General features: G+C 46.5%; 1 protein-coding gene across 3 annotated transcripts; it reads right to left on the bottom strand.

The window, feature by feature from the left end:
• Positions 1–1,206: 1,206 nt before the first annotated feature.
• Positions 1,207–18,744, bottom strand: TMSB4X (thymosin beta 4 X-linked). 3 transcript variants are annotated; one of them, XM_070256574.1, is made up of 6 exons: positions 18,627–18,744; positions 18,193–18,321; positions 11,310–11,430; positions 3,286–3,380; positions 2,091–2,204; positions 1,207–1,647 (listed from the first exon to the last, which is right to left on the bottom strand). In XM_070256574.1, exons 3-6 carry the CDS (start codon positions 11,360–11,362, stop codon positions 1,613–1,615), a joined length of 297 nt encoding a protein of 98 aa, XP_070112675.1. In that variant the 5' UTR covers positions 11,363–11,430; positions 18,193–18,321; positions 18,627–18,744; the 3' UTR covers positions 1,207–1,612. The 3 variants fall into 3 exon arrangements, with proteins under 3 accessions (XP_070112675.1, XP_070112676.1, NP_001157420.1); XM_070256575.1 differs by lacking the exons at positions 11,310–11,430; positions 18,193–18,321; positions 18,627–18,744 and adding an exon at positions 3,551–4,065; NM_001163948.1 differs by lacking the exons at positions 11,310–11,430; positions 18,193–18,321; positions 18,627–18,744 and having other exon boundaries at positions 3,286–3,341.
• Between the last annotated feature and the right edge of the window lie 1,094 nt (positions 18,745–19,838).

Here is a 19,838-nt window from a genome sequence, read left to right as displayed (position 1 = left end):
CCCTTGCCTTATGATGCAGATACAGGCTTCTAGCTGATGGGCTGGTTGATTGTGTAAACCACAGGTGAAGGGTTTCCTGTGCATTTCTCAAAATAAGCGTTGAGCAAAGGAAATGAAATCAACCGGTTTAATAGTGATGAACAAGGTGCCCTCCACTCCCTCTCCTTTAAAAAGCATATTTTCACAAGTCAGTTTTGGGGAAAAAAGTTTAACTTTTTGGACATTTGCATTGTAAATCTTAGCTTTGCTGAGATAGCGGGTGCACCAGTGTTCTTAAATTTTTTCACTAAATCCAACTGCTCTTATTTTTGAAAAAATACTTGTACCCTTTCTTACAGAAAGGAGGAATCCATTAAGGACTTTTGTTAAGGACATCTCTTATACTTCTGCTACCTTCTTTTCCTTCCTGCACATTAAACACCTCAAAACAAAAGCTTGGCCTCTACCCGCCAGTTAAAATAGGTGCTTCAAATGATGGAGAAGGTAGTAAGGACTCGACAGGCAAGCTCTGGACCTGAGCCAATTACTTCCTCCAGGATTTAAACTGAGCAACTTTTATCCTTGTCCTGCTGGTGTCCTTTAAATCCAAGGATTTTTTCATTATTCAAATCAAGAGGATTCAATCATTTTCAATGACTTATCATTAATCGCACACGCACTTACTTTATAAAAGCAATTTTAAATCTTTAATTCTAATTGGAACCAACCATTAGAGGAGGAAGACGACATCTCGATTTTTTTTATAAAATAGCTGCTAAAAATCTAAGTTTTTCCTTATTTGACAAGACTGCTTAAATTCTTTGTGTCAGTGCTGGTCACTGGCTAAATAACCCGAGTTTGGTTTGACACCTGAAACAAATACTGTGCTGACTTATCACCACCTTCATCTCTCGATTGGATGCAATAAATTCAGTGTTGGCTTAGCAAACGCTATAAAAGTTAAGAACTGCAAACATGTTATCAGTTTTCATACAACTCATACTAGGAATTCAATCAGCTTAAGAAAATGATCTCGCAATCACCTATAACAGACGAGCTACGACACATACCTGGATGAAACCCATGTCTATGTCGTTCAAGAATTTACTTAAATTACCAGATGTTTGTCATCTCTTGCTCCCCAGTGAGACCAAGAGGCAGGCCCCTTTGCAAAGGTTTCATCTTCCAATAAGCCGCTCCTTCCAAACACCAAACAGTCACACCAGCCAGGTTTTAAAACATTTTATTTGCATATTAAAAAAATTGTGCATTCCAATAATTAAAATCATTTGAACAAAAAAATGGCACTCTGATTAAACTGCATTTTACAGCCTGCAGGACACCTTGGACCAGCTTGGTTTTTACTCTAGATTTCACTGTCGACACCCACCCAGCTTCTTCCTTCACCAACATGCAAGTTCTTTTCCTTCCCTGCCAGCCAGACAGGCAGATGGAGAGGCAGGCGCGCCTTCGTTGTCAGTAGTTCTCAATTCTTCGATGTGAAAAGGGGCAGCACAGTCATTTAAACTCGATCCAACCTCTCTGCATCTTACAAAGTTAAACAGCTAAAAGAAGTAAAATAAGAAGGCAATGCTTGTGGAATGTACAGTGCATATTGGCGGCGCACGCCTCATTACGATTCGCCTGCTTGCTTCTCCTGTTCAATCGCTGTGACCGGAAAGAAAAAGACAAAAAGAAAAAAGATGGAGGAGGCCGATTATGCAGATTCAGTATAGCCTAGTATAGGATTATGGTACTTCCGTTTAAAAGATCTTTCTATATCGTAAAAATTCTACAAGTATCAATAGGCATTCCATTATGAAGTATTTACAATAGAACAGTTTAACAGATAAAAAGCATTCGCATATTAATGGTATATTATTCAGCTATTATTAAATTATTAAAGCCCTATGTTGACTGCGAAACAATTTTTAACTAACCTTTCCAGACCACATTCATCATAAAACCGTCGGCTCCTCCCCCGCACTCCCTCGCCCCCCCGCCCCCGCTCCGAATTCTTCTCCCAGCCCCTCCCATCCTCTCCTACCCACCCCGCCACTCCCGCCCAGCCTTTTCTCAAGAAGTGGCGGGGCGAAGGGGGGGAGACTTACTTTCTTTTGAAGGCAGTGGATTTTTCTCTTGCGTTTCCGTCTTCTTCAATTTGGACTTATCGAATTTCTCAATCTCAGCCATATCGGGTTTGTCAGACATGGTTGCAGAGGAAGCTGTAAGTACAAAGCCGAGAGCGAGGGTGAGAGCGAGCCACCCACTCTCGTCTCTCCGGGCTCAGAAGCGAGCCTCTCCCCTCGCATCTCCTGCCTGAAACCCCGCTCTGCCTCCTTCCGCTTTCCTTCAGGGCTAAAGCTCTTCCTCCTTCTACAGAAAGAAAAAAAAACCCAAAACACCCCCGCTTTAAGATTTCAAAACGCGGAGGACCCAAATGGAAGATCGCTCTCACGTTAGCAGGCCGAATCTTTTGGAAAAAATGAAATTGACCACTGTGGGTTAATCACAGCGTTTAAACAGTAAAATTTGGCTAGAAGGAGTAGAGAATAAATAATGAAGCCCTTTCAAGTTTAAGGGGGGAATCAAGTAAAAATTCTTAAAATGAAGCCAAGGTTGCACACAGCGTCTCCGTTTTTTATACGTGATCTCTCCCCCCAAAACGCGGGCTCCTCTGGCTTTCTTCTCTTTTCACAAAGGCGGCAGCTGCTGCCGGGCGCCTCCGACCACCGCCCTATCCGCTTCCTCCTTCGCGCTCAACAATGCAGCCAGCCGCACATAAAGCTGCCCCCACACCCCATAAATCAATCTTGATCTGCATTTAGGCGCAATTCGGCAGCCTCTGCACAGCTTCTCCTGCAAGAAGGGTTTTTTTCTTAACTTCCCAGTATAGCTCAGCCGCCTTAAACCTGGACAGCTAATAGCCCACGAGGCCATCAGAAGCTAGAGGAAAAAATGAAATTTTGCAGCTCTGGGCTTGGGTGGGTGTGAGTTGGAACAAAGGATCTTTCTGTTCCTCATTAATCACCGCCTAAGAGGCAATGCAGAATGCCTTTCGGGGGCAAAAAAAAAAAAAAAAAGAAAATATGTTCCCTCGAGGCTGCGTAGCAAACCGCCCCAGTATTGTCTTTTAAATCACCAAATTCTCGACCCCGTTACCCAGCATCTGGAAGGGTTTAGCATCCCAAGGCAGCCTTTCCGGGCAGGACCACTGAGGCTCAGCTTTAGGGATGCCTTAAGGGGGATGCGGGCGCCGGGCGGGAAGGGGACCGGAGGGCAAGAGGCAGGGGCCCTGGGGCTCACCGGAGCGAGGTGCGCGAGCGAGTGGAGACGGATCCGCGAAGTAGCCGCCGCCGAATGCCGAGCAGGGCGCGGCGGGCGCCGCTATATGGCCGCTCCTATGTAAATGAGGTGATGTCACCCGCGGGCTCGCTTAACTCCTTCGCGCCGCGGCTCCGGAACGGCGTCCGGGGGCCTGCCTGGCGTTTGGCGCCCCCCTCCCCCCAACGTCCACCAATGCACCCTCACCGCAGCGATGGCGGAAAAAATAAGACGAGCAAAAGCCCACCTTCCAAGCCTTCCTCCATAATGCATTCTCCCCCTTTTATGTCTATATTATCATAATGGATTTTTGCAACAGCCGCACAAAGCTGCTCTTGGGGACCGGAGCATGACGACTAAGGGCCTGGGCAGGACCTAAGGGGACAGGCATTCCTTTACTGCGAAGCTGGCTTTGTCTGATGCAGGCATCCCCAAGCAAGGGTGCGCTGTCTCTCGCTGGAGGGCCTCCCCTCTGCAGGGGTAGATTCCTGTGACTCAGCTTTCAGGCCAGTGGAGGGCCTTCGCCCCACCCCAGGCCTTTTTGTCTCCTCGCTTGCGTTCTCCCAGACTTGGGGGGAAGGTAAAGCACCTTTAAGTCATTAAAAACAAAAATGTTTCATCACTGTAACATCCATATTTTTTTCATCGCTCTAATTTTTGTGAGCACCCAAATAGAACAACCGTAATATTTGCTGGGTGGAGGGTAATTTATCCGGAGTTTATAGAGTACAACGCCTTCCCCTTAGAAGAAAAGTCAAGTTCAAGCTCTACTGTTGACTTGCTGCCTGACAATGAGGAAGTTCTTTTACTTTTCTGTTCCTTATTTTCCTAAATTACAAAAGTGATTGCTAAGGAGGCCAGTGTTGAATGCCCAAGACTGCAATCCCATTATCTCTAAAATCTTAAGATTAAATTTAAAAATCGAACTCCCTATTTTGAAGGGAGCCTTTCCAGCGCAAGCCATTTTCGAAGCGCGCTTCTCAATGCATGTCCGGAAACCGGGGAGATTTACGTGGAGAGGAGCAGTTTTCCAAATGGCATCTGACTCTGTGCGCACCGCTCCCCTGCAGCTGAAATTCGTTACAAATTACCCCCCTGTTGCTGAAAAGAGTACAAATAGCAAGCCTGCGCCTGCAAATGGCAGGTGAAGGGAAAAAGGCCCACAGCTTGCAAAAGGCCTACTTGAGATTATTTTGAGACGCGAAGGGGTATGCCCAATTCTCCTTATCCTTTCTGCATCCTGAGGAAATGTTTCCAGAAACCCCTTGCTAATCGTGTTTATGACAGAGGCTTTTGTCTCCCTGGGGATTAGAGTCAAGTGTCACATAGACCCTTAGAAGCCACTGCAGGAGCAGCTTGGACTTCCCCATTTCTTCATCCACTTGACTTCCTTCTTCCTGGGGGGGAGGGGGAGCTGGCCAGGGGCAGATGACTGGTTCCCCGGTTCATGCTCTGGTGGGTGGCTGCCATTCTGCTCTCCCAGTGGGGGCACTGGACCTTTTCGTGCAGGCACAGGCTGTCACCTCTCTGGTTACACGTCCCCCTGACCCCACCCTAGTTGACTGGCCTGAGAGTCCACTTCGTTGTGGAAACTCAGGAAGGATGGCACAGGGTGAATTCGGGGCCGTCTTCAGCGGGCAGGTACGTTGTCTCAACACCACTTCTGTGGGTTCTGTGATTCCATTTCCCCTCACCCAGCTGCTGTCAAACATCACTCCTTTCCTCCCCAGCGTCTGCTGATTACGGAGGACCCACTACCAGCTCAGTTGCCGCTTCTCCCCGAGGCCTTTTCTTTCGAAAGTGCTGGGCCTTGCAGAGCAATGTCTGCAAAGGAGATGGAGGAGCAGAAATTTGTAAACCTAGAGAATTTTTCTAGTTTGGTGATAAGCAGCCTTCCACTATGTTTAGCTATTAACAGAAAGAGAGGAAGAGAAAGAGAAGGAAGCAGCTGGCTGAAAGGAGGAGAGCCACCATATTGGGCTGGACTTGCCAACTTATCCGGGACCGAGAGAGAATGGAGAGGGGAGAGTGAGGCAAATGTGAGGAAATGCACACAGAAGGAATATTCCCAAGAGCGTGTGGCCCTGGCCATGTTCATTAATTTTTCTGTGCCAGAGTTTTCTCATCTGTAAAATGGGATCATTGCAGTGCCTACCTCACTGGGTTGTCAGGAGGCCTAAATGCTTCCGGCAGTGCATGACAATTAGTAAGGGCTGTTACTGTTATTTAGGATGGAAGGTTGAGAAAAAAATAACTTTTTGTGTTTGGAATTAATTTAAAATTTGGGGTGTTTTTCTACTCGTTATTTCTCTTCTAAACTATCAGTAAAAATGAGATCTTTTGGTCGTCTTTCAGCAAATAAAAAATAACAACTCCCGTTCGTCGACGCCTTCTGAGAGTCAGGCATTGCAATAGGTGCTTTACGTTTATTTTCACCTTTCATGCCCACTGCCTGTCCCTTGAGGGAGGTTTGCAGATGGGGAAACTGAGGCTTAGAGCTCTCTCTTTGTGATAACTCAGCCAGTAGACACTCTCTATTATTATGCAAGGGGCACCTGAAAGTCTTCACCCTGTGGCCCCAGTCTGGGCCTGAGAAGCACCAGGAAGAGTGGGAGGCCGGCTGCTTTGTTTCCCACAATGCCTGGTGGAGAGTAGTTGCTCGCTAAACAGTTATGGCGTTGCATTGAAGGGCTGTGCTTCAGTGAGGAGCAGCCTGCCACTTGGCTCTGCCCCACTCTGAACTTGTGACTCTAGCCCCCGTGCTTTCTTCTCCAGATAATTAAATCCTTTCAGTCAACGTTTCAGATGTCAGCCATCCTTCCTGCCTCATGGAAGCTACCATTTATCGTGGTTAGCATGTGCTGGGCACCACAAGCGTGGAGATGGGAGTTTTCCATCCCAACTGAAAAGACGGAAGCTTCGAGGGGCAGAGGAACTGCAGGGTGCAGTCTGAGTTCAGGGCTCTGCAGGAAAGAGGAGCCACGAGCCCCCCCTGCCGTCCTCCTCTCGTGGGCTACAGCGCCCCGGGAAAAATGGGCCAGGAGAGCCTGCACTGGAGGGTGGCCCCTCCAAGCCCGCGCCCAGTGGAAGCAGGAAGAGGTGTCAGGGCACGCTGTGTTTTATTTTGCTTTCCAGGGTGAGCCTGAGAGAGGGTTGTAGCTGTTTCCAAAGCTGGGGAAATAGCCATTGAAGTCTGAGCGCATGAACAGTAGTCCTATTATTTTATACCCATTAAATTGTGTGCAGAGCACTGAGAAAAAGAAGAGAAGGAAGAAGAGGAGGAACAGAGGGACAGTGACGACAGCAAGGCTCCCAGCTCTTCGTTTTCTCAAGCCCAGGCCCCTTTGTCTGGGTTTCAGGGCCTCCTACCCTCTGCCCTCACCTGCCTGCAACCCGCTTGCCTCTGAGCCCCTGCAATCTCCATCTCTTCATCTCAATCCCCTTAAAGGCACAGCCCGAGTCCCCCCTTAATCACAGGGAGAGGATGGTTAGTGGGCTACCCGTATGTTGGACCTCTCTTAAAGCTCTTTGTATAGAATATCTGATTCAGTTCTCTCCCTGTGTGGTTGGTATACCATACCTCCATTTTACTGTTGAAGAAACTGAGGCTCAGAGAATTTAAGCAGCTTTCTCGAGATCAAACACCCAGGTCTATCTAGCAAGTCCACGTCCTTCCACTGAGGCTCATCTATCTCTACCTTGCTGGAGTCTTTCTCCAGGAGTCCCACCTATGGTGGCTCCACGTTGTGCTCCGTGTGATGGAACAGAAGGCTCCCTCAGCTAGTGTGCTCAAAATGAGGATACCAAGGAAGCAGAGGAGTCAAAGAGCACTCTCGAGAATGCTGAACGTTGTGCTGCTAATTTTCCCTGCCACTCTGTTGATCTGACGGAATCATAGAGCCAAAAGGAACTTTAAAGGGGATCTCATTCAACCCAGTTCCCTTCTGTGGCTTGAATTCGCCTCTGCAACATCTCCTCCAAGTGGTTACTCAGCCCACACACAGCAAGGGCAACAATAAGGAGGCAGAGAATCTTCCAGTATACGCAGGGGACAGTGAGTAGCTCAGTTTGGCTGGGGCTCGCACAGAGTGAGAGAAAGTGACAGGAAATAATGGTGAGAGGCAGGCCGGGCCCAGGTTGTATTATAATAACAGCAGCAGCAGCACCAATCATGACCGTAATAGTAGCAAACAATTTTTGAACGCTTACCCCTTACAGGGGAGTTTTCCATGCAGAATCTCCCTAGGTCCTTGCTCAGCCTATGACAGAGGCAGACGAGGGAGCCTGGAGAGATTAAATAACTCACCTAAAACCACACAGCGAAAGCCAGACGCAGGGTTTGAACTCAGACCAGCTGGCCCAGAAGCTGCCTCCTTGCAACACTACACTTTTCTAGAATCCTAAGCTAAGGCCTTTAGACTTTGTTCTATCGGCCAGATAAGGTAAAATTTATTCCATCTCGATAAACCATCAACTTTTCCATCATTAAAACTTTTAAATGTAGATATCGTACTCATATGTCATATACATCAAAAATTTGCCTCCTCCAATTTTCAAATTATTTCATTACAGAAACTCACCCTGCTCTTTTTGAACACCGGTAGTTTCACACAGCTTTTCACTGCTTTAATATTTTTCCCAGCAGTCAGTTGTATTAGAACAGTTTGAAAAAATTCGTAGGTCGAATAACAAATTGAAAAGGAAGGCATTACATACTTCTAACAACCTTCTGTGTTAAAATGATAAATTTTTTACTCCATTGTGAAGCAGAATTACCATTAGCAAGTAATTGTTTATATATTTTAATACGCTTCTTCTGGAGACATCAAAGCTTTTTCATAGAATAGGGTAGTCCCCCCTTATCCATGGGGGATACGTTCCAAGACCCCCGGTGGATGCCCAAAACCTCGGATGGTGCCTAACCCTGTATAGACTATGTTTTTTCCGTAACTAATGGGCTAAGAGTGGGTGGCGTTTACAGCGTGGATCCGGTGGACAAAGGGATGATTCGTGTCCTGGGCAGGACAGAGCCGGATGGTGCAAGATTTCGTCACACTACTCAGAATGGTACACAACTTAAAACTTATGAATTTTTATTTCTGGCATTTTCCATCTAATATTTTCAGACTCCAGTTGACCGTGGATAAGGGGGACTACTGTATAGTTCCCAGATCATCAGCAGAAGGTGGCTAATGGCTTTAAACTGAGGAAAATGAAGAGCAGGTGGGCAGTAGACAACTGGCCCAAATTCGAGGGGATACCTCACATAGGCCCAAATCAACCTACTCAACTGACCCTGACGATTTCCCCTCTCCGAGGCTGGTTTCATGGGTGTGCAACCTGTGTGGTTGCACAAGGCCCCACACTCACAAAGGCCCTGTACTTGGCTTATTGCTCTGCTGCCGCCATCTTGAAATTCTTAATAATTTTGAACAAAGGGCCCCACATATTCATTTCACACTGTGCCCCCAAGTTATGAAGCCAGCCTTGGCCCTCTCATTCTCATTCCCTCTGTGCCCCCAATGCCTCTAGGTTTTCCTAGGACCCAGGAATGGCCCATCCACTCAGGAATGTGCCCCTTCTTCTGCCTGTAATGCCTCTCTGATCATTCCCACCTACGTTGCCCAAGCGTGGAAAGGTCTCTGAGTGTATGCAAGGATGGTTCAGCTTCTTTGCCCTCTGCTAAGCTTCAGTCTGAGCCTGGTTGCCCTTGGACCTGGGGTGGTCACCACCTTTTCCTAGGGCTGGTGCCAGGCGCACATACCAGTTCTCATCCCTTCCTTTCTGCCAGGTTATTTTTTCCTGCCTGAGGGCTGCCTGCAGCGGTCAGCGATCATCAGAATTGACTGGCATGTATCAAAGCCAATGAAGGAGCAAGCCCTTCCAGCATCTCCGCCCACTTCCCCAGTTCTCTCTGATGCCTGCACTCACTGGGACCTTCTCAGAGGAAGAATGCCAGAGACATAATTTCCATCAAAGCAAGAAAAGGAGGATGTCAGCCTCTCACACAAAGGCCAAACACAGGGCAAATGAAAGCACCAGCAAAAGGACACTTGCGTTCCAAGTTTACACTGTGCAGCCAGGACTCAATTGTCTGAGTTGGTAAAGATGAAATAGACAGTCGAGATCCATCAATGCTACAATTTCCAAATCTCACTTTAACGAATAGATTCAACTAAAGATTTCAAAGTTAATCATATTCTTCAAAAAGTTAAGCATTGAATTACCATATGACCCAGCAATTCCACTCCTAGGTATATATCCAAAAGAATCAAAAGCATGTATTCAAACAAATACTTGTACTCTTGGTCATAGCAGTACTATTTCAATAGCCTGTGTCCATCAATAGATGACTGGATAAACAAAATGTGGTCTAGCCACGTGATGGAACATTATTCAGCCATAAAAAAGACGGAAGTCCTGATGCATGCTTCTACATGGAGGAACCTTGAAAACATGCTGTGTGAAAGAAGCCAGACACAAAAGACCGCATGTTGTATGATTCTATTTACGTGAAACATCCAGAATAGGCAAATCCATGGAGAGAGAAAGGAGATTAGGGGTTGCCAGGGGCTGAGGGGAGGGAGGAAAGGGGAGTGATTACTTAATAGGTACAAGGTTTCATTTTAGGGTGATGAAAATGTTTGGGAACTGGATAGAGGTGGTGGGTGCACAACATTGTAAATGTACTAGATGCCCTGAATTGGTCACTTTCAAATGGTTAATTTTATGTTACGTGAATTTTACCACAATAAAAAAATGCAAAAAAGGAAAAAAGAAAGAAAAGTAAATCATAGTCCCATTTCCTCACACCCTAGTGTCTTGTTATGAGGAGACAGGAGAGGAGTCAGGAGTGGAGTGAGTTTCTGGGTTTTTAACTCTTTTCTGCCATGGCAATTTGATGAAGCCTACAGATCCTTTCTTAGAATTATGTGAATGCAGAAAATAAAAAGCCTGGATTATGAATTAAAGCAATTATACTTCATACAGTTACCGAAAGAGTTTTAGACATTGTGAGATAGTCCTATATGTGCATCTTTATGCATTAAATAACACAAGCAAGCAGTAGGCCTCATATCCAGCATAAATTCAAAATGGTGATCAGTGTGTAGATAGCTGCAAAACAGGAACAGACATAAAAATCTCTGTGATTTCTGTTGTTGATACAATCACAGGAACTGCTAACCGTACAGAGTCCCAACATTCTTTATGGACTGAACGCTTGTCTGAATGAAGGCAGCTGTCTATAAGCCAGGAAGCCGGGCCTCGCCAGGAACTGAATTGCACCTTGATCTTGGACTTTCCAGCCTCCAGAAGTGTGAGAAATAAATGTCTGCTGTTTAAGGCGCCCAGTCTATGGTATTTTGTTACAGCAAGCCGAGCTAAGAGACTTGCCTACATGCAAACTTGGAGGAAGTGCTAACGCCCAGCCCAGTTAGAGGCGAATGAAAATAAAGATGTGATTTTTTTCCCGTTCTAAGTTCATGGACTCCCTCCATTTTCTCCAAAGATCTCTTGGTTGTCTGTGCAGCCCAGTCCATCTAAGGGAGGGATATCTCGAACTAGAGAAAGTCACCAACAGGGTTTCTGAGAGAGAATGGAAGCGATGGCCTGGCTCTCAAGAACTGGATAAACCACAGATATCTCTGCTCTTGAAATTTAATTTACCATTTCCGCATGTTCTCTGCATGGCCTAAGTTCCACAGTCTATACCAGCAGCTTACCTAAAAGGGTTTAGGCAGCAGCTCAGAGGAACCGGTAAATTGGACAACGGTTGAGGAAAAAAACAAAAACAGCTTATAGGTGTCACCTTACATTTTGGGCTGTAGTAATTCCTTACGTAATACAACTTGTATTTAGATGGTGTTTGTGAACTTTGCCAATGCATTTTTTCACCTTTGTGTCATTTTATCCTTAAAGTACCCTTATGCAGATAAAGGGGCTAAGTATTGGTATCAATGTTTTGCAGAGGATGAAACTCAGCACGGAGAGATTAAGTGACTTACCTAAGGGTATTCAGCTGATTGGTAGAGCCGAGACCACAAACCAAAACTCCCATAATCCTTTCAGCATGGTTTTAGGCACTAGAGCTCTGATGATCCACACTTCGGGAGGAAGATTGTGTATCTAGGATGAGAAGGAACCAAATCCAGTCATTTATGAAACTCAGTCATCTGCGGGCAGTATTATAACTAGCTATAGGATGATTTACTGGTACTGGAATTGTTCCCAACTCTCAGCAAACAATAGCACACTTGGTTTGTTGTGCTCATAGCAGCAGCGGCCATGGCGGTGCGTTTTGTTAGTTTTTGTCGTTCAAGAATCCATTTCTCAGATCTGAACGTGCATGCTTGGCTTTCAGAAACCTACAATTACTCATGCATGGAAAAGGCTTCCCTGACATGTTCCCTCCCTGCTTTATTTATTTATTTATTTATTTACTACTTATAGTCCTTGGCATAAAGAGTGACCATACATTTGAACTTAAATCTTTCTATTTTTCTATCTACATTCATACAGGGACATAATTTCAGTTTGGGCCAGGGGAAGGTATTTTAATGTCTGAATTGTATATTTTGGACTCTATGGCTATGTTTGTGTGCATGCCTTACTTTTATAGCTAGAATACTGGATCTGGTTTTGCGTAATAAAGGATGTGGCTGGCCTCGGTCCCCGGTCCCTGGGAGGTGGCCTCCAAACCCTTGGAATTTCCCGAGTGGCTGGAGTGTCTTTGTTATTCCTGGTGGGCCCCTTGCGCCATGCCTGACTGTTAGGATAACCAGGTGGCTCACAGCAAAGCTGCAGAAATACGATGAAGATTGCCCGTGGACCGTTTGCCCAGATGCATCAATTGTTAATATTTTGCCACATTTGCTTTATCATTCTCTCACTCTCTCACCATCTCTCTTCCATACCCTTTGAGAATTAGTTGAGAATATGACACCTCTTCACCGCCAAATACTCAGTGTGCATTTACTGAGAACAAGGACATTCTCCAGCACAGCCACAGGCCAATTATCAGTACCAGGAAATTTCACAGTGCTACACTACTGTTATCTAATCTACAGGCCTTATTCAAATGTTGCCTATTAGCCTGATAATGTCCTTATAACAATTTTTTCTGGTCTAAGTTCCAATCCAGAAGCACTCATCATCACATTTGGTTCTTATGTCCCATTAGTGTCTTTTAATGGAGAACTTTCTCAGCCTCTCTTGGTCTCCATGACACTAAGATTTTTAAAGATGACAGGCCAGTTGGTTTGTGGAATTTCCCTCAATTTAGGTTTGACTGATGTTTCCTCATGATTAGATTTGGGCCTTGCCTTTTTGGCAGGAATACTACACAGGGGATGCTGTGACCTTCTCGGCGTCCCACATCAGGAGGCACATGATGTTAGTTTGTTCCACTTTTGGGGGTGTTAGCTTTGATCACTTGATTAAGGTGTTATCTGCCAGGTTTCTCCACTGTGAAGCTATTAATTTCTGAGAGGTGCTCCTTAACGTATCTCTATTCCCTATGTGATGTGGCTATTTCAGCTGTCTTCACAAAGAGCTCCCAGCTCAGTGATACCGCAGATTGGGTGGCTTGTAAGCAACGGAAATTTATTTCTCACACTTCTGGAGGCTGGAAGGCTGAGATCTGAGTACCAGCATGGTCGGGGAGGGGCCCTTTTCTGAGTCACAGATTTCTCATTGGATCCTCACATGGCAGAAGGGCTAGGGAGTTCTGTGGGGTCTCTTTTATAAGGACCCTAATCTCTTTCATGAAGGTTCCACTCTCACAACCTAATCACCTCCCAAAGGCTTCACCTCCTAATATCATCACCATGGGGGTTAGGATTTCAACATATGAATTTTGGGGAGATACAAACGTTCAGACCACGGTCCTCAGCACTGGTGGGATTATTTGTCACCTCAATTTAGGTGGATTACTCTCCCCACCATGCACAGACCCAAGTGAGATTCTGTGTGGCACTGAAGGACGCAGAGAAACCATATCAGTGCCATCCCCACTTACGAGTAACTTAGCTGTCACTTGAGCAACACCACAGGATTCAGAGTGCATCTCGTTTCCAAAGGAGAAAATTTAAAAAGATAAAACATGGCAAATATGTTTTCACAAAGTAGACCTATGAGGGCCTTTTCTTATTCAATGTCAGAGAATGGAGTAATGAGGGCTATTCGTTCAGTCTGCTTGCTCAGCACCACAGGATATAATTCTACGTCAAAGGGCAGACCAGAAAGTAGGAGGATGCCCTTTCACGAGCACCCTACCGCAGGGTTTGTAGTCCCAAAGGGAATTCAACTAGCCAGGCACCCAGTAGGGGTTTGAGAATCATCTGTAGTTGAGACTCTACTCTCCAGCTATCCTGCTGGGGGACATATTCTGAGCGGTTGGGGGGCTCCGTGGCTAAGAGTAATACAACAAGGACCACCTATGTGGTGCTTGCCAGAGCCAGGTACTGTCCTGTGGGCTTCTTAATTACCCCGAAGACCTGGTTGGGGAGGTATAGCGAACACCCCATCTTGCAGAGGAAGAGATAGGCTAAGAGATGTAACATGCCCAAGGTCGCTCAGCTAGTGAGACCGACCATTTAATGTGACAGTGTAAGTTTTATTTTTCCACATTTTATTTGCATTTTCCTCCCACAAGCAGGAGCGGCAACCAAGGAGGTGAAATCTCAGACACTGCAGAAACTGTTAATCAGCCTTTGACGAGGTTGGCTGAAATCAGTTGTTTTTTGTTTGTTTCTTTCTTTTGCTTTGATGAGAACCACACTAACATTTGTATTACTAGCCACTTGATATCCCTTTGTTGGATCCTCTCAATAACCCTAGGAATTTGATGTTAGGATGCTCATTTTACAGATGGCTAAATTGAGGCTCCGGATCTCACAGTTGGCAAGTGGCTGATCTGGGATTGTATCCAGCTCTATCTGGTTTCAAAGTCTGACCCCTAAGCCCCTCCTCACTGAGCCAGGATTTACACAGGAAGATGCTCCCGGATAGCAAGCTTTCAAACGCAAATCAAACAAGGAGGCCCTCTCCGCCCTTGTCAGACTGACCAAAATCAAAAGGTTGAGTAACGGCCGAGGTTGGTTAGAATTCGGGGAAGGAAGAGTGAAGGCGGCTCTCACGCGCCCTTCTAAGTGTGAATTAGTGTAGACTTTTCAGAGGTACTGATGAGGATTTTTAGGCTGCTTAATTTTAAAACAGTTTATGATGAGGATTTTTAGGCTGGTTACTTTTAAAACTACAGATGAGAAGCAGGCTCCAAGGAGTGGAATTTGCTTGTCCCTTTGTTGGGAAAGATTTACATTTCTAAGGGAAACCTCTGTCTGTGAAGATGCCTCCCTCTCTGTGCCAGGAAGAAGGGGGATGGCCTTATCTCTAGAAACTCTTAATGCCAGAGGCAGGAACTTAAATTGGTTACTGTCTGGCAACCTCATGTAACTGAGCCCCCCCCCCCCAATCCTCCTTTGTCTTTAGCTGATGATAATTTTCAAGCGGTGATTTCTGCCATTTACTCAATCCGGTTTGATTCTTATCTAAAATTTGTGGGACCGCCAAATGGCCGGACCCTACCGGCACTGATACCGTTTTAACCTTTTTACATATTCTTTGTCTTGCAAAGAGATAACTCACATACCTATGCCTTAAATTTAGCTCTAACCCTCAACTTGGGGCAGCAGAAGCTCTGACTGCCCATGGGTCCTGTCCCCATGCTATTCTATTCTCTAAATAAAAAAGCACTACTGCCAGATCTTAAGAGTCTAAGAAATCTTTCTTTCGACTCCTCGCCTCACCGACGCCGCATCAGGTACCAGTGGTTCTCACAATAAAAGCAGCATTTCCGCTTTGATCCAGCGGTTCCACTGCTAGAATTGTTTTCTATGGCCCTATTTGGACACTGACAGAAAGATGTGTATCTACATATACATACACATACACGTACATATATATCTTTTCCCCCATAACGTTGTAGCTAAGGGGGAAAGCTAGAATCAATCTAAGTGCATATTAACTAGGAGATGAGTTAAAAACATGACAGAAACCCAAACAATGGAAAATTATGCAGCCGTTAGAAAAAGATTGAGGCAGATTTATTCATGATGCCGCGGCAGGATGTCCGAAGTATACTCTTAAGTGGAAAAAAGAGAACCTCATAAATATTATATCATCTCTGTGCAATAAAAAAGTAAGGTGTATAGAGACGATTTACAGAAGGGAATTTTAGTATATTTTCCTGCCCAAGAAACTTCATAAAACCAACACAAGGGCAGTTGAGTATGCCTTTGAAAGAAAGGAATTGTGACCTTGGACTTGGAGTTGCTTTAGTAAGAAAACACCTCTGAAAGGAAGTGAAACACAGGCGAGGCAGAGTGGGGGTGCTTCCTGCTTCTTTGCAATTGAAGGAACTTCTCTTCTTAAAGGGGCAGGAGGACAGTTATTGTCAAGACTACGTGTGGCTCTTATAATCCTAAATCAAGTTGTCTGTAGACAGGTCCACAGCAGGCCTTTGTTCTAGAATGCAACCGAAGCCCACTGAGTTTAGTCAGGCAGCCCACCGCAGGCCAGTTAAGAATCATCTTTAATCAGAGCAGCTGTGCCTTGGAAATTTTCTTGTAAAATGTGAGCACGACATTACATTTTGGTGAATTGAATTATATTTTCAGTGAGGTAGGGAAGCTGCTCCTGGAATCATAGAACGATGTGTGTGTGTCTGAATATTAATATATTGGGTTTCTTTAAGTAGAAGTGCCCGTGGCCAGGTTGACCACTAAAAAGTATCCATTTGTACAGATGCTTCATTTTAAAATGGTGCCATCATTTTGCATCTGCTAGCTCATTCTTGCCTCCTGACAGCCCTGTAGGGTGTGATAGGCAGCTGGCATCCCATCTAAAAGTGAAGAGATGAGACACGTGGTAAGTGGCTTGCCTGAGGTCTCTGGGCATGTAGTGAGGCCAGAGGTGGATCTCAAGCCTAGCAGGTTGGCTCTGGCCTGGTGCCCCAGCAGGGGAGGAGCTGTGGTTTCCTGGAGTTTCATCATCCGTCTGTCCGTTTATGTGGAAGTAATTTTCTACTGACTTCTCCTATGCCTATCTTGAGAGTGGAGTGCCAATGGAGCGCTGAAGTGGGGATTCTGACAAGGGCGGGATCCACGTGGGTGGTGGATGGGGTAAGCCTGGAAAAACGCATAAGGCTGGAGGGGGCAGGAGTGGCATCTTGCTCCCCTCTCGGCCTTCATCCACGCCCACGGTCCCCAGTTACGCCCGCATGGCTACCTTGTGCGGCTTCACAGCATGGGACATGACAAGGAGTCTCACAGAAGAGACGGGAGAGGAAATGGAGCATATTCACAGCCCTGTTCCCTTCTCCTGTCTGCCAACTGCCGGCTTCCCATGTGAACTATTGGATACTCACCTCCATGGAAGCAGAGCAGAGAAGCCCCACACGCCTACCCTACAGTCCCCAGTGTTCCTGCCGTTGTTGCTGTTGACTCCTACACCCCTGCTGAAGAATCGTGCGGCCTGGCCACAGCATCTCCCGAGAGTACTCTGTGTGGGCTTCTCTCCTCTTCTGCCATTCTGGTCACACCCCAGTGGGGTGGCTAGACTTAGCCAACAAAAGTGCGGAATGCCCAGTTAAATTGGAATTTCAGATAAATAACAAATAGCTTTCAAGTCGAAGTTATCCCATGCAATATTTAAGCCATACTTATGTTAAAAAATTATTCGTTATTTATCTGCAATTTCATCCTGTGTTTTATCTGGCAACCCTGTCTTGAGGGAGGAAACTTAGACCCTTTCACAGATTGATCACTACTTCATCTGTCTGTCCATCCAGATCCATGCAACACAGACAGACACACACACACACACACAGGCCTTAGGGCTCCTGCCAGCCCTGTCCCAGTGGGGTCCTCTGGCCTGTGGTTGGGTGGGGAGTGTGGAGAGAAGGGAGAGGAAGAGGGGAGGGGAGGAGGTGGGAGGGGCAAGGAGAGAGAGGTTCAGAAGGGAGCAGTATCAGGGGAAGGGGCTGGGAGCTCAGCCCGGCAGAGACTGTAGACAAGGAACTCCAAGAGCAGGTGGCAGCTACCAACGTGATCAACAGGCCTGCGAGGCTGGGAACTGGTCTGCCTATCAAGCCTGTGTTCAGACCCAGAGAACTGTGTCAGGACAAATGAGCAAAACGAAGACGTCCCAGAACTCCCGAAGGCCTGGCTAGGCCTGGCGACCTCCTGGTCAGCAGAGGCCCCTCCCCCACAGAGGCTGGCTTCAGCAGAAGCTTCTTGTGGCCACAGAAAGGCAGAGTTCCCAACCAGGAGCCATGGGAGAGCCAGCTCCTGGGGACACAGAAACTTTAGCACTCTTACCCCTCTGTCCCCTTCATGGTGTCATTCAGCAGAGAATTACTGAGTCCACAGAGTGCCAGGCAGTGTGCTGACATGACAACATGGCGCCTGCCCTTGCAGACTCTTTTACAATCAACTTGATGGATGTTTAATTTACGTAAAGTAAAATGCCTTCATTTTAAATTAACCGCCACGTACACCACTGTAACCACCATCCCTATTGAGATACAGCACATTTCCATCACCCCAGAAAGTTCCTTGTCTCTCAGCCATTGTAGAGGTTGTGCTTAAACGGCAGCCTACCGTGTGAAAATTTCTTTGACTTCCTGAGGCAGAACGCAGTCCTCATCCCCACTTGCTTCAGAAAGTCTTCTCTTGTTCTGTTTGTCCCCATTGTTGCCATTTGTTTGTTCCCTGCCTTCTCCCCCCTTCAGGCTGGGTCTCCTCAATGGTAGGCCTAGGTTTTACTTCTCTGTGTAGCTCCAGCACATAGCAACGGAATGAATGGCAATAATGCTTGCTGAATGCTTACCCAAGAACTATACTGGGGCAGCAGGATTCCAACCCTGGATCCTGGAAAGCAAGGAGACGGTTGCTAATCCGGAGAGCTCTTCTTCCAAGACAGCTACAGATTTGGGTCCGCTTCCCCTCTCCACTGCGGCTGAAAATTGGACGGGAATATTTAGGGGGCAAACCCGAATTGAGAAATGACTGAGTTTATAGCCAGCAACAGCTTTTCTTTTTAGGAAGTTAAATGGATTTTTTCTTCTCACAGTGTTTCTACTTCCTGAAGAAATGTACCCCGGTTGCTGTGTGCTCAAAGGCAACGTTTATATATGTGATGACACCCCAAGACAGGCCTGATGTCCCCCGGGCAAAAGGCCAGGCCATCAGGCGTCAGAAGCTTTTCCTTTTGCCCCATCCCCTAGATCCAGATTGTAAACAAAACTCACCGTTTCAACTTACCTGGAAGTTGTCCCCCTCCCCCCCATGTCCCCTGCCTCTGCACCAAGTGCCCCTCATCATTGTGCTCCTGGGGTGGTGTTGAAACAGCCTCCTCAATGGGGTGCTCTTGTCCGAGTCTGCCCTGCTCCACACCACCCCCTAGGGTTGGTTCCCTGACCTGTGTCCACATCACCTCCTGCTTCTAAACCTACCGGCACTCCACGCCGCCAGCAGCGTCAAGTGCAAGGACCTCTGGTTGGCCTCCAGAGAGCCACAGTTTGGGACCAGGACTATCTACCAGCACACTTCTGTTTCCTGCCAGTAACCAAAGCTGTAGCCACAAGGGTTTATCATTCCTTACGCATATTCCTCGCCATGCCTCCACTTCCAGACCATTATTCGTGCTGTTCCCTCTGCTAAGAATGCATGTCTCACTTCCAACCTCACAACAACCTTAGGAGACAGCCATCAGAGCACAGATGTTAAGATAGAAGACTCTGGAGTCAGACTGCCCAAGGCCATCTTCTTGGGTGTGCAACCCGTGTAGTCGCATAGTGGCCCATGCTTAGGAGGGCCTTGTGTTTGGTTTAATATTCTGCTGCTCCCATCTTGAAATTCCTGGTCATTTTTCAAGGAGGGCACTGGGCTCGCAAATTATGCAGCTGGTCCCGATTCTGGCACTGACAACTGTAAAATAAGGAGAATGGAGAAGGGCTTAGAACGGGGTGGGACGCGTTGGAAGAATCCATCAGCGGGACCTATCATTTCCTCTCTCACACAGGAGGAAACAGAGGCTCAGTGAGTTGATCACGCCCCACAGCTGTCACGTGACATAAAATGACACGGTTCACTTTCACTTCCCATGTGAATGTGAACTTTCCTACGTAGCCCTGGCTCTTCCTAACACGTGGTCACGTCTGCTCTCAGTCTTTTAACTAAGTGACAGTATTCAAGGCCTGTCCATATCTCCTTTATTCCTTTTTCATAAGCTTTGAAAGTAAGCAGAGCAGAGAGCTGGTGCTTCTCACATTTGATAAATGAGGACAGAGTAAATAAGTGACTGGCCTAAAGGGCCAAATCCAATTACGAGCTTTGCTGAGACAAAGATGGCAGCGTCAGTCTGGGGCTCCTGGAACCCATTCATCATGCCTGTTTCTCTTCAGTCTTGAGCCAGTACCCTCCTTCCTCTGCAAAAGAGCCTAACGCGTACTTGCTGGCCTCAGGGGAAAGCTA

The sequence above is a fragment of the Equus caballus genome, chromosome X (assembly GCF_041296265.1).
Source record: "Equus caballus isolate H_3958 breed thoroughbred chromosome X, TB-T2T, whole genome shotgun sequence".
NCBI classification, from domain to species: Eukaryota; Metazoa; Chordata; class Mammalia; order Perissodactyla; family Equidae; genus Equus; species Equus caballus.
Note: the sequence above shows the minus strand (reverse complement) of the source record. Positions and strands in the feature narration are given on the sequence as shown.

What these genes read in the sequence shown, in the direction of transcription:
- TMSB4X (XM_070256574.1), bottom strand. Translation starts at nt 11,362, where the DNA reads ATGGGAGTTTTGGTTTGTGGTCTCGGCTCTACCAATCAGCTGAATACC. An exon ending in AATCAGCTGAATACCCTTAG is followed by an intron (nt 3,381 to 11,309) that starts GTAAGTCACTTA and finishes TCATTTACATAG; the next exon opens with GAGCGGCCATATAGCGGCGC. An exon ending in TCCACTGCCTTCAAAAGAAA is followed by an intron (nt 1,648 to 2,090) that starts GTAAGTCTCCCC and finishes TTCCGGTCACAG; the next exon opens with CGATTGAACAGGAGAAGCAA.